The 14443-nt window shown below is 40.6% G+C and overlaps 1 protein-coding gene across 6 annotated transcripts in view; it reads right to left on the bottom strand.

The window, feature by feature from the left end:
• Nucleotides 1–541: 541 nt before the first annotated feature.
• Nucleotides 542–14443, bottom strand: part of FGFR2 (fibroblast growth factor receptor 2) — an 80176-nt gene continuing 66274 nt past the window's right edge. For all 6 annotated transcript variants that reach the window (XM_086616668.1, XM_086616673.1, XM_086616672.1 and 3 more), the window contains 8 exons: nucleotides 13890–14011; nucleotides 13139–13249; nucleotides 12180–12370; nucleotides 8654–8776; nucleotides 7235–7305; nucleotides 5304–5441; nucleotides 4374–4479; nucleotides 542–706 (listed from right to left, as the gene is read on the bottom strand). In XM_086616668.1, coding sequence (XP_086472794.1) covers nucleotides 542–706; nucleotides 4374–4479; nucleotides 5304–5441; nucleotides 7235–7305; nucleotides 8654–8776; nucleotides 12180–12370; nucleotides 13139–13249; nucleotides 13890–14011 — 1027 coding nt within the window. The remainder of the gene's footprint in view (nucleotides 707–4373; nucleotides 4480–5303; nucleotides 5442–7234; nucleotides 7306–8653; nucleotides 8777–12179; nucleotides 12371–13138; nucleotides 13250–13889; nucleotides 14012–14443) is intronic.

The raw sequence follows: 14443 nt of genomic DNA, 5'->3' as shown, positions 1-14443 counted from the left end.
TAAAAAAGAGACTAATTTGCTAGGTGGATTGGGACATCCATTTTTAAATCAATACAAAAAATAATTCATTGTAAATATATATAATATATATTTATACATATTTTGAATATATTTACATACATCCAGCACCTATATACTGCATTTGTGCTCTGTAAGTGTGTGCCAACATATATTTTCTCCAAATATTACAAAATAAACAAGAAAGGCAGACCCAGAGTTTGCCTCAAGTCCAACTGGTCCATTGTACAAACAAAGTGTGTTGCAGCTTACAGGAAGCCAGAAAATTGATAGCGATGGGTATCTAGACTCAGCTCATAAACATTCTTCTTTGCTGGGAACAGTTACAAGTTGCACATTATGAGATTCTTTATGTAGGTTCTGACTGCTTTCCTCCAAGTTTTCTTTTTTTTTTTTTCCTTTTTCTTTTTCCATATTTCATATGTACAAGCAGAAACATTAAGGTCCTGGAGAAAAGATTTTTTTTTGTATATGGTAGGTAGCTTGATGTTCTTGTTTCTTTATTCCTCTGTACGATTTCTTTTCATGTTTTAACACTTCCATTCATGTGTTGGTACTTGGGAAGACAAGGTTCATAAGGCATTGGATCGGGAGAAAAAACAGAGTCATCACCTGAAGAACACGAACTCCTCGTGTCAGGGTAACTAGGTGAATACTGTTCGAGAGGTCCACTGAGGTCCAGATACTCCTATGATGAAAGAAATAAATCACATTTTTAGACTGTGAGTAAAACTGACAATAACACGTTACCACTGCTCTACTTTGCCTTGATTATACAGTGGGTAAAGAAGAGTTTAAAAATGACACTCATTTCTGTAATGCAATTGCATTCAAAACTGCCCGTTGCTTAAATACCTCATAAAACAAGGAGCTGGAATAGAGAAAAGAAAAAACAAACCAATAACATGGTACTTTTCTGAAGTCCAACATCACCAGCATCAGCCGCGTCAGTGGAAATAAACATGCCAACCACATCAAAAGACGACTTTTCACTCGCAATGATAAAAATGAAAATTCATCCTAAATAGAACCATTTTTCTTTAGCACATGGTAATGATTTGGAGAGGGAAAGACACTTCCAACTTTATATTCCTTTGGTCAGCTTGAATATCTGTTTTATATTCTGTGATATTAAATTTGTGTTTAAACATGCAGTGGCATACGTGCAAAAAAGAACTGAAAGGAAAACAAAATTAAACTCACTAGATTTGGGTTTTTTACCCTACACATTCATATGTGTGTGCGCGTGTGTGTGTGTCCCCCAGAGTAGCCATGACCAAAGCAGTCATTAAAAAAGGAAATAGTATCTGCTGAATCCAAGTTTTGGGTTAAGGCTCTTTTGCTAGAAACAACAGTTTTGGCAGGAGAATAAAGTTATTTTTCCCCTTGAAATGTTCCTTCTCTTTCAACTTCTAAAGGCAGCTGCATCCATTTAAATGCAATCTCTTCATTTGCTAAACCACAAGTTATGATCGTACTGATGAGACAAGTCTTCCACCTCAGTCAGTATTTTATGCTGCTGTGCTTAGAATTGGGGTAATTTAGTTCTTGGTTAACATATTTTAAGTAAAAAATTCAATCATTACCATACTATAGTTTAAAAATGGTCACCATTTTAAAAGAGAAGGGGAATGTAAGTTTTAAAATGCTGACAAATACAATAGGTAGCAAGAGAAGGCAGTTTGGATCCAGTCCTAGGTGACCAGAAATAATCAAGCACTTACTAGACAGACAGAAGAAAGTATTCCAGTATTTGAAGAAACAGGGCTTTCTCATGGGATATCAGGCACAGCTCATCATATCAAAAGGCTTGATGTAATTCAGTTATGATTTCAGTATTGAAAGTGGGATCCTTATCTACTCTCCAGCCTCCTTATCCAATGTCAAGGGCCAGAGTCACATACAGGCTCATACGGAGTTTCCAGTATCAGAATGGTTCCTGGTGTTGATATAACCACACAGCCATGAGGCTGACTGTTGGTGACTCCTGCTCATGCAGATTAGTGTGCAATGTTTCCCACCCTGGGAAATACGGGGAATAGGGTCTTTTTGGGGAAAAAAAAAACCAACCAAAAAAACCCCCAAAACCCAAAACTGACAAAATACCCAACAGGTGATGATTCCGCATGGAGAAGAGCAAGACATGACCATTTAAGCAGAAATAATTACTTGCACAAATGCAGAAGAAGATATTATTGGCTGCCCTGGCAATTTTTTTGAGTTGTTGGGTAAACCAGGCTGACCCTGTATCAACATGGCCATTCCAGAGGGAAAGGGAAAGTCGCCACTGTGGAGAGGACAAGCAGAAGTACTGTCAGACTGATGCACGAAGGACTGGCGCTTCAGGAAAACCGTGCAGATTACACAAAATCTGAGGTTTCAAAAGCACAAGCTATGGAGGAAAATGGGACACACCAGAATTCTCAGGAGACACGGAGTGAGAACACGACGACTTTTCAGCAACACAAAACGTGCTGCAAAGACAAGTGAAATAATTTGCTTTCTATGTCCAGGGTAAATAGGACAAAAGCAATACCTTATGTTGAAAGATAGGAGATTAGGAAAAACTTTCAAGAAGTAAGAATAATGAAACAAAGCAATAGACTGTCAAGGGGCGATGCGGAAATGGAGCAGTGGAGATCTTTAAGGACACGTTACGTAAACATCTGTCAGGAATGACAAACGTATAGTGGATCCTGCCGTAGGCCGATCAGATGGACTGGATGTGTTCCTGAGCTTTTTCCAGCCGTTTTTCCTATGATTCTAGTCTAAAGTAATTTACATAACCCTAAAGGCCTTTTCAGGTTACCTTTGAGATCATTCCAGGTCCATGAGCAGTACAGAATTGGGAAGGCAAGATGGTTAAACACACACACAAAAGAAAGCAATATCCTTTCCCAGGCTCCGAATTGCAGCCCAGAACCTCCCTCTTGAATTTGCAAATGCGTATCCAGTCCAAGCCGCCCGGCACTCCGCAGCGGCAGCCGGCCCACCTCCGGTCTTGTGAAATCATATATAAATTAGGCAGGAAAAGATGCAGCCAGGACGGGATGAGGGGAAAACGGTAACGGTAGGCAGAGCGGCGTTACCGACTCGTGTTCCTGCCTCCTCCCTGAGCCATTCCCGAAGGTGCCACTTCGAGTAAACCTTACGAAACAGAATCCAGATAAATTTATAGCTGCTACTGAAGCCAAAATCTTTTCCAACTGGGTCTACTGGGCAAATGATGATCATAAAAAATGGCATCTCTGCTCAGGTTCTCCTGTCGTGTCTGTTGCATACAGCCTTTCCTATCGCTGCTTAATAATCCATTTTTTATTTCTGTGACAACTCTGACAAATTAGAAAGTCATGTTGAGGACCAATATAAAGCAATCCAAATCCTTTTTTTCTACCTTCCCTCCCCAGTTATAAAGTGCTATAATCACAGCAAATTTGAAAAATATATTTTGAAATGGTCAAAACAAATTTTTGCAACTTTCTTCTGTAAGGGTTTTGTTCTTCCACGCCCTCCCTCTCCCCCCTCCACTCCTTATACATATCAATTCTCAGAAATGACAGAAATTCGTAAAATACTTCTGGGACACCAAGCATTTTCTCTCAAGTTTTCGCCAAAAGAACCAACATTTCCATCACTTGTGATCTTCCTCAAAGGTGCGTGTGATTTAGTGATAAGAGAACCGATTCCTGTGTGAATACCCTCATCAGTGTGTTCCTTGCTAAAACTAATAATGTCTCAGACCTCTGAAACAATGCTCTTCAAATAAAACCTTTTTGCATTCATATATCCCAACCTGAAGTAGTGTTAGGCAGGACCTTTGGATAATTGGATGGCTGCTCGCACGTTCCCCGTGGGTCCTCGTTCCCTCCACAGAGAGCTATTGCAGTGAACCTAATTCACTCTCAGACATATAATCTGAAATCTACCATCGACAATTTCTCCTCTTCTGACCTAGATATCATGGCAGGGAATCAAACCGAGTCGATAAATGAAAAACCCCATGAACTCTACATCTCTCCTTCACAGGAAATTCATGTTGAAACATAAACATTGCCTCTCGACCTGCCGCATGTAGTCCCTCCATACTGCTATGCTAAAAACATCAAGAGATGCCATGAGAAATAAACAAAAACACTTTAAAGATGTGTTTCTGTTTAGTTACATAAGTCAAGGCATAATGGCAAGAACCCGAGAATTTCATAGGACACATAGTTTAGCTGCGTGTAACCTCAGAGGACAACGACAAACAGAACAAGAAGAGGAGTTGAGCAGTATTTCATAATTGAATAAATTCCATCTGTCTCCTGAACCATTTGTCCTGACCAGCAGCTTATGGAGGGAAACAATTTACCTACCTCATTAGTTGTGAGAGTGAGAATCCGATCCAAGTCTTCTACCAACTGTTTAAAAGTCGGTCTCTGTGAAGGCACAGCATGCCAGCAGTCTCTCATCATCATATAGCTGCAAAGAAGACATATTTTCTTGGCTTAATTAAAATCACGAATCTTTCTCGTAAACCTTTTCATACGCAGTCAATGTTCTTCACAAGTAACGCAGTGAGCAGCTACAGCCCTACACATGGGCCACTCACCTGACTTTCCCCAACTTGTGCAATACTCCCTTCCCTCAAAAGTGCATTTTTACTCCTCTGTTCCTCTTGCCCAGTGTCTAAATTATCTTTTTGTGGGCCTGATTCTCTCCCAGGAATTTCAACGGTATTAAATTACACACGCTAAAATATTTTTGCATGTTAGGGATTGTGGTCTTTGTGAAGTGAAGAAACGAAAATGGAAAAAAAAAAAATGTTAAAAATCATTAAAGGATATACTGAAACACCAGAAAGGGCAAAATCTCTCCCCTCTCCTCACGAGGAGATAATACTGTGTTAATGAGGAAATTCCCAGAGGTACTTTGTTGTGCACAAAACCAGTCTGATGTACCTTACATATGATTAGTGGTATGTGTGCCATTTAGGAATTTTCATGTTAATGAGATCAAAATAAAGCAAATCTGGGTGTAAAAACACTGACAAAGGCTGGCTTGTAGATGAGCTCTTCTTTTTTCAATGGGATCACAGCAGGGTGTGTGAAGTAGCATCCTCTGTCAAACATTTCCTCAAGACCTTTTCATACCTTTTCTTTACATATCTATACGCCCACATATATCCACAATTTTAGAGTCAAGCAACTCTGAAAACCTTTGATTCTGCCAGGGGTAGCATTAACCACGTGAATTCAGTACAGTTTGTGCCCTTCCATCCTGGTACAGCAAATAAGGGTCCTTACAGTTCATTGGTGCAGTTGGCAGGTTTATCCATTCGGTGCCCTTCTTTAAGCAGCTTAAAAAGTTCCTCCACTGGGATTCCTGGGTAGGGCGACCCTCCTAACGTGAAGATCTCCCACATTAACACGCCAAAGGACCAACTGCAAATCAAAGAGAAAACCACATTAGTAACTGCTGAAAACAGAGATGTCTCTGCAGCTGATGTGATGATTGCCAGTCCCTCTTGGGAGATGCTTAAATCAGCATCTGCCCAACTCTGACCGCCCTGAGCGTGACATCAATCCGTGAAATGCATCAGACGGATGGGACGTATATAGAATAGGGACTGACCTGAGCATGTTCTCAAACACGCTCTTGCACTTTGTCTGGTGTGCTCCAAGCACCCAAGTTTCCAGAGCTACTGCAAAGAGCTGCATCTTCCCAGCTTAATTATTTACAGAACACTAACGGCTGAGCTGGTTTGCAATTCTGCGGTGAGAGGTTTTGGGAAAAGCAGGCTGTTCAAAAACAAAAATATTTTGCATCATTCTGCTTTTTTAAAATTCATTAGTTTTTGTTACGAAATGAAGGAGGATGATTTTTAAGCCAGTTTTCCTGCCTACTTGCCACCTCCTCCAGAGCCTGCCTCATCACATCTTGCTGGCAACCTCGGGCTCTTTGGCAGGCAGCTTTGCCAGGTGAGCAGCAGCACACAGCTTGCACTGGCTCCCGAGCTTCTCTGCAGCTCTCCCAGCTTTGCAGCAGTGTATTTTAGTGGACTGTTTGCACAAACTTACAATAATATTATCTTTAGCCATCTTCTAAGGCACCATGGGGCCAAGAATCTCCAAGTTCCAGCACTGAAATCCTCATGCTCCGTGACTGCTGAGGAGCTCAGACTGCCTTTCAGTTCTGAACCACTGAAGTAGTTTACTTCACATTCGCTTAAATATTTTGCCAAGATGTTATTTTAAAACAAAAGTTTGATCCTCCCTTAACCTGTGTATATACTTTTCTTTATAAATAACGTAAAAATTGCAGGAAAAGTAAATGCTTTTCTCAAGGAGAGGGCAGCTCAGGAAGTGCACCCAGCTTGAAGAAAGAGGAAATGCCTCTTATTTTCTCCACCCTGCCCTTTTTCTTTTTAACCCTGCACTGACATGCATAACCTTTTACACCTGTGCTGGGAAGCATCCAGCCCTTTACAGTTAACAGCTTCTCTTGGAGAAATAAAACCCATCAGATACTCATCTGCATTGCATAAAAAAAATACACGTCTACTTAAAGCACAATGCACGCGAGCACTGTAGATGGGCCTAGGAAACTGTAATAGGAAGTAGAATAAATCCTGAGCAGTTGCATCAGCCAGCTACTCTGTGCACACATTAAAAGATTTTGAAGTGTCAGAGTTCAATGATTTCATATTACATGTCAAGTACTGCTGGGAAGCAACAAGACTTCCAAAAATCAGAGAAATCTTTTCCAGTATATCCAGCCTATGTTTTACTGTATCTAATCTTAGCACAGATTTTTATAAGTTTTCAGGAATTTTCTTTTCTTTCTTTCTTTTCTTTCTTTTTAAACCTGAAGGAAGTCCAGAGTGTGTCAAAAGCCAAGCAAATTAGATAGACTCTTTGTAGCTGCACATCCGTAAATAAGTTCAAGGGGGGAAACTTCCGCACTGACAGAAGGAGGTTAGCGTTTTCCACCTTTCATGTGCTTTGAAGCTGGGCAGATTAGTAACAGAGCACTGGTTAGCAGTCTACCATAAAATCCTCACTTTCTAAGGGCAAGTCCTGTTCCATCTATTAATATGTGAAACAGAATGAAAATGCTTAAAGGTAAAGGACAACAGGAAAAAATACATTTTAAAATTTCGTTTTCAAACTTTAACAAATACAAACCAAAACAACCTTCATTCCCGCTCCCTCCGAATTCAAATAAGGCCACTTACACGTCACTTTGATGCGTGTAAACTCTGTCAAACAGAGCTTCTGGAGCCATCCACTTTACTGGAAGCCGTCCCTGTAAGTTTGGAGGGGAAGAGAAGAGCAATTAAAACGGTAGCAATTTACAGGATGACTTCAACACCAGTTTTTTTTTAAATATTAATCAATTCTCAAAGAACAGTCTGCTAATGCAAACCAACACATAATTTACCTTTAAGATTTTCAGGGAAAAAAATAGTAAAATGAGCTAAAGTAGAGAGACCGTTAAGAAAAATGGATATAAACATTTGAAGATAAAATTAAAAGCATTGAGGGCTCCCAGAAAGTTCCCAGACTACTTGCTGGGAGAACAACAGGATAAGCAGATCAAAATTAAAAAGATCATTCCAGTATGGCTCTTTAAAGACAAAAAAAAACCCAATTCATAATCCCCTGAAAAATAGGCCTGCCTGAAAAAAAAAGTTGATCACTAAACCCAAGAATTTTGTTTTCCTGTTCCACCTTTTGCAGAGACCCAAAGCTCCCACAGTCGCAACTGCCTGTTGCTTTGCACACAAGGTCTGCTCCTCTCAGAGCCTGGAATTACACTAATTTTGGTAAGAAGTAGATTCAGTTTCCTCCAGTACTGACGTACCCACTCCTGTCGCGCTGTCTTTTGGAAGTAGGCAGATATTTCCATTAAAATGACATTAATCACTTAGCACTTTTTTTTCCATAGATAAGCCACTTAACATGATTGTTAATTAATACTTAGACAAAATATTAAAGTCTCTAGAACAGAACAAGTTCCACGAAGTTCCCATCAAAACCCAAGTGTATTGTCAGGATCTTAAGAGATCCCCTGGGAAGGAGGTGTAAACTGTTCAAATCAGGGATCTGTAACTACAGCTGAAATGTTATGTCTTCTTGATTTGGTATAGGTTAAACAGCAAAAGGGTGACAGAGTGGGGAGTTTAAAAAAAAAAAAAAATCAATTTTCTCAACCTCGAGATGCACTTTGATACTACCATCATAACTTGTACATAAGAAGCTAAGTACAGGCAAAAGGCATAAGGCTGTATGCGGCATTACCACACATACACAGGATTTTTAGGATGGTTATTGCTAGTACTGTTTATACAGTGTATTTCAAGATCCGAGGCTTGATACAAAATAAGCTGGAATCAAAAGGAATATTTCCACTTGTCAAGTGATTGGAGTCAGGGACAGACAAAAAATAATTCTTGTATTTTCGCATCTCTAATAAATCATACAATATACAGCCTCTTCAGTTATCTTTTCAACTAACTGTCACTGTAAGAGTTCTGCCTGCGATGAAATGAGAGGCTGCTGTACAAGAAGCCCATTAATTTTAGAACCATAGTTTTGAAGTAAATCCTTGAAAGAAACACTTGTTTCCAGAGATAAGAAAAGCATCCACTTACATTAGTAGTCTTTTTATAATAATCTATATTGTTGATGTCTCTGGCTAAACCAAAGTCTGCTATTTTCATGACGTTATTTTCAGTTACCAAAACATTTCTTGCAGCCAAGTCTCGATGGATACACTGGAAAGAAAAGATGAAAAGAAAATAAGGCCCACTGAGATAAACTGTTGTAAAAGTGAAATTACTTCTACACCGTAACTAAGCCTCCTTTACAGATTTTAACCTAAATCACAAGGTGGGAAAGCCAAACGTCTACTACAAGCCTGTGAAACATAATTATCTAATTACCGTCACCCATCCCCTCGGTGCTGGTGTTTCCCAGTTGAACAAGGGCCCTAAGAAGCCTTTTAGAAAAGCCTGGTTTATTTAAGACTGATATTTTGCTAAGGCTGAAAGCTCGGGTGGTGACCCAAACTGTGCCAAGCTGTTTGTGATTCACTGTTACACGTGCCCAGGCACAGGTATTGCAGCGCTCTCATTGTAAATGCTGTTAATGAGCATTTTATTAAGCTGCTGCTCTTAAATGATATCATTCCACCAGAGCTAAAACCTGACAGTCTGGATCAGTGCAACCATTTTTAACATAAAAGATCTTAATATAAGATACATCCACAGTAGATAATTTTAAACTAGATGTCTATAGTGTGTGTATTTACTTCAACCATGAGACCATAACAATTTAATTTACCAAACAAACCCCCAAAACTGATCCGTTTTTTGGTTTAAAAGGCTGTTCGCCTTTCAAATAGCTTCGATAATGAAACCAAAAACGTTATCTCCTCCAGGATTTTTCCTTCATGTCAGCATTATCTTGAAAACTTGCAACTCATTCGCGATCCTAAAAGGATGTTGTGACTGCTCTGGATATTATTCTTTTGTTTATGCAGCCTTACTAAGGTTGATACAAGGTGGTAGCAGAGGCATGGTAAGAAACACTGTGTTTGGAATCCCCCCAGGATATCCAACTTCTTTTCAAGTTAAATATCCTTTCCCCTGCATCAATCTTGGATTACTCTTTATGTTGTCCTCCTTATTTCAGTATGTGCATAGACACGCTGGACTGAACCGCTACAAAAAATACTGTACAACAGCCAATTTCTTTCTTGCACTATAACTTGCCCCAGCAATTTTCTAAGATCTCTTATCCTGCCTGGGTAAAGTGAGCCTACAAAGCTTCTGCTCCTCCCTGGGTTAGCCATGGGGAACCACCAGGAAAAACCTGCTCCAGCAATGCCTTCATGTGCCCAGGGCCAGACAACAGCGCATGCTTGCAGCATCAAATCAGTCTTCTAATTCAGCTTCAGCAGAGACAACACAGGCCAGCCTTCCAACTTCCCTGTCCCTATTCTCAAACCCTACAAGAACATCCCCTGAGACACTAGGAACTCAATTCGACCACGCAAATACAAGCACATAACTCCATCTGAGATGCCCTAGGATATATCCACGGTATCTTGATGAGACTACCACGGACGACACAGGATCTACAGCAGACCCATGCCTTTCCAGAGCACCAGGCTGGGGGTACCACAGAGCATCTCAAACAGCATGTAACATCTCTGAGTGAATACACCAAATGATTCAAACCCTAGTATCTTCTCCAAAATGGTGCCAATTACTGATCTCCATATTTGCCAGGTTTCATTGCCGACCCTCAGGCCCTAATGATTTGCTGTCTCTTTGCAATGACCTGGGACAGCCCCTGTATCTGGAGCTCCACTGCGGTTCTTGTGCAGCACTGGAAGGTCGGAGAGGACACGTCAACAGAATTTTTAAAAACATCCATCCAGCTCAGAAACAACAGCCCATTTCCAATGTACAATTGCTTGTAAGGCAAAAATTTTTTGTAAGGCAAAAAGTAGGTGCCCAAAAATCTTTACATATTTCTTTTCTAATTTTTTTTTTCCTTCCTTTTTCAGGTCTCAGCGAGCCATTTATGGGATTGAAATAACAAGAACACTGGCCTTCTCACAATTCCTGCATGATGAAAATACCGTGAGAAGACCAGCTCTCGTTATTTTCCTAAGGGGAAAAGAACTAGTGAAATACAAACAGAAATGGTGGGATATCTGAAGAACCGGAATGCACAGTTTTACTATGTGCTGCCTTTGTTTTCCCTCTGCCTTATGCAATGCCTCACTTTCCCTCAAGTTCGGCGCAGTGACCGAGTGCTTTCGCAAAGGAACTGGATCAAGGATGAAACGGCTCTGCCGTGGGCATCTGTGCGAGCGCACACCTTCTTGGCAGTGTCCTACAACAGCACATCAGAGCTGCTCAGGCGGACGCTTGTTCTCAAGATTTGCCAATCAAAAGACTTATTTTTTCCTTTCACAACTGTTCTGTTTTCCTGGGACATGGCCCGTTGCCAGGCAAATGCTTCGCTAATCTTAGAAAGACATATCCTAAGGTTCTTCACCCTAATACAATACTCATGCTTACTGCATTACAAGATTTTGTCTTGGTGTCAAGCATGTCTACCCTACTACGCTAAGAATTACTGTTTCAAATCAGAAGAATAAAAGCAAAATTAGAGCTAGATTGCCTCTTCCCCCCAATCTCTACAAGTGCAGAAAAGCAATGGAAAAATCGTGACTCCACGCAACAGGACTGGAGGTTTACACTCAGCTCTGGTCTTTGGTTAAAACAGCTCCATACTTGGGATTGGACATGACTGGAAATGGGTAAAAATCCCACTAACCACTCCACATCTTGCAGGAAGTACTTGTCATCAATATCTGATGCTCTGGTTTAGACATCGGGTCCCAAACACCACCCACGGTATTCTTGACTGCCTGTCCACCAAGCCACAACATGTTTACAGAGTTAGTTATACACGGCTATTTACGGTTTCATGATTATAATTTGATCAAATTACTGGTTGAAAAAAAAAAAAAGGGAAAAAAACCCACATTTGAAGAAAATTTGAAGAAATAAGTGTCTAGGGACATGACAGGATAAATAAATTCTTTCAACAAGCCGGCTCTCCTGGCAGACTCCAGTTTTAAGTAAAGCACATAATTTAAGTGACTAATTCATTCTATTTATTTTTGCCTCTTCTGTTCATGATTTTTGCCCTGGCATCTTGTAATCCTCTCAACTCTGCCTGTTATCATTCTGTAAATCCTTTCACTAACTGAATTCATTCATTTTGCACCACTACATCAGCTGATTTGGTCGATTTGACTGGAAACAGAAGGCAAACAGTGCCTGCTGTCTCACGGGTGGAGTAACATGACCACCTGTGCTTATGAATTCAAGGAGCAGGTATGTATGCAATATTTACTTTAAACGATCCATTTTGGGCCTCATTTTAGCAACACCATTAAACAGAGGATTAAAACTTTAAGCGTACAAATTTTCCCACTGATCTGCAAGAGTATGGATTATGCAGCTTGTCTGAGAAAGGTCCTTCCTCCAGCTAATTCCTGAATACAAACGGGACGAGAACAAAAACCAACCTAAAAAAAGTGCTGAATAAATACACATCACATGCTTTGTGCAGTATTTGCTGAGTTCTACCTACTTTTTGCGAAGCCAGGTACTCCATGCCTCTTGCCAACTGGTACGTGCATGACACTAAGTCCTTGAATGTCATCTGCTCTTCTGGTACCCTGTTAATATCAAACGAATATTCCATGCCTGGGGGGCGGCGTGCTCGCAGGTACTCACGCAGGTTTCCTTTGGAAGCATATTCTACTATCACGTACAATGGACCTTTGGATAAACAGAATTGTGTGAAAACTGGAGTGAGGTGGAAGGGTAAAATGTTTCGATGTAAAGAAGCTTTTAGCGCTCTATAATAAACAAACCGAATTAATAAATGTTTAACTGTGAAATCAGTAAGCACAGCTTGAAAGAAAAGGAGTCACTTTGGACTTGGTGAAGTGACTGGCCCAAAGCTCCATAGCAGGATAGCAGCAGAGATACAATTAGTGGCTGGAAGTGCCTAAACTCTGACCCGGTGCCTATGCCTTCCAAGACCATGCCATGTACTGAAAAGTAAGCGTTCTCAATCAAAAAATGCCACAAAATCTCAAATAAGATGAAAGTGCTTCTTAAGATTTTCTTAATTTCCACAATTTTGTGCCAGTTTGCATTGCTTTACATGACATAATTAGCTTTTAATAAAAACACTGTAGTCTTTAGAAAGTAAAAGTGCTCATTTCAAATTCATGGGATATAAGTTCCACTAAAGCTGGACTGACAATTCAGAACAACAGGCATGGGTAAAGCCCCTGTAAAATGTTATTTTTTCCCTACAGTATGGGATTAGAGTTTTCATATGATACAGTACCCTTTCTTGTACTCAAGCTGCAAGTATAATGAGAGACAGAAGTTAAAATATTGCTGCTAAGCTAGGGAAATATCTAAAAATCCCATCACGACATGACTGCTTCCTTCAAAACTCTTGAAAAATTATGATTAATGAGACTTTCGCAGACCTGTTGGAAAGTCCTGGTTTACTTTCTTTTTTCTACTCACCGTCCTGGGTACAGGCTCCAAGGAGATTGATGATGTTTTTATGCTTCCCAATCATCTTCATCATCTCCATCTCTGACACCAGGTCAGATAGATCTTTTTCTGTAGCATCATCTGTACAAGACACAGGTTCAGTTCATGTTTTCTAGCGTGCCAGCCTGAACTTCACTAAGGCTCACCAGCTGGTGTAAAACATGTGTGCACCGAAATGTAGAATACAGGATTCATTTTCCAGTATACACAGAACGTTATACAAAGTCATATGTTATGTCCAAAAAAAAAAAAAAAACCATCTCAAGCTCTTTGATGGACTGACCACCTCTTCAGTGTTATATGTTAAGAAATAAAACAGTAACATCAGACATTAAAATACTGCCCTTAGCTATCAAGCCTTCAATAACTATGCCTTTCCTGCAAACTAACCTTACAATTAAATTGAAAATAAATAGGCACCAGACCACCTGGACTGAAGGAGCTAGGATCTACACATGGACAGACTCTGACATGAACTAAACTAAAAGCAAAGAGACCCACGCGATGTTAATACATCTCCTGGCTCCTAAATACTCACTGCTCAAGATAAACAGGCTGTCAAGGGCACAGATTTACACCCCAAACTGCTGACGGCTGAGGTCAGCTATGTGCTCTTTGACCCCCCCCATGATGACAGAGTTCAGATGCCACAAAAGAAACTTTTTGTGGATGAGAACCGCCACATCACCCATCCTGATCCCTAATCAGCCCATTTTCTTACCTTTCAACATCTTCACTGCCACAGTCACTGCTTCTTTTGGCCTGTCTTTGTCAATCCCCACCGCTTCGGCCATGACGACTTGCCCAAAGCAACCTTCTCCCAGGGGTTTACCCAGCGTCAGCCTAGAGGTGTAAACAAGAGATTAACACAGAGCATCTGGCGAAGGGATGCAGCCAGTGAAATTCCAGGGCTAAATATAAAAAGCTTTCAACAACTTGCTGTAGCACGAAGCATTCATCATATGGAACTAATGAGACTCTGGGTGCGCATCGGTTTTCATGCGCGCTGCAGTATGTTTTCCTAGGGATGGTACCACGAGCATCTCACATGGGCAGATCAGTTGCTAAACTCAGCTTTTAAGCTTTCCCTCTCCTTATATAATATATATAATACATAATAAGAGGCTGTGCTCAGTGAGTAAGCGGTGAGACACAGCGCAGAGAGGCTGAGCTTTCCAAACGCATCAGGCTGCAGCTGAACTTCAGGAGCAGTCAGCAACAGGAAAGCTTCTCCTGCCATTGTAACACGGATGGTCGCTGTCTTTTTTCACGTTG

This window comes from Tauraco erythrolophus, chromosome 9, assembly GCF_009769465.1.
Source record: "Tauraco erythrolophus isolate bTauEry1 chromosome 9, bTauEry1.pri, whole genome shotgun sequence".
In the NCBI taxonomy this organism is placed as follows: Eukaryota; Metazoa; Chordata; class Aves; order Musophagiformes; family Musophagidae; genus Tauraco; species Tauraco erythrolophus.
Note: the sequence above shows the minus strand (reverse complement) of the source record. Positions and strands in the feature narration are given on the sequence as shown.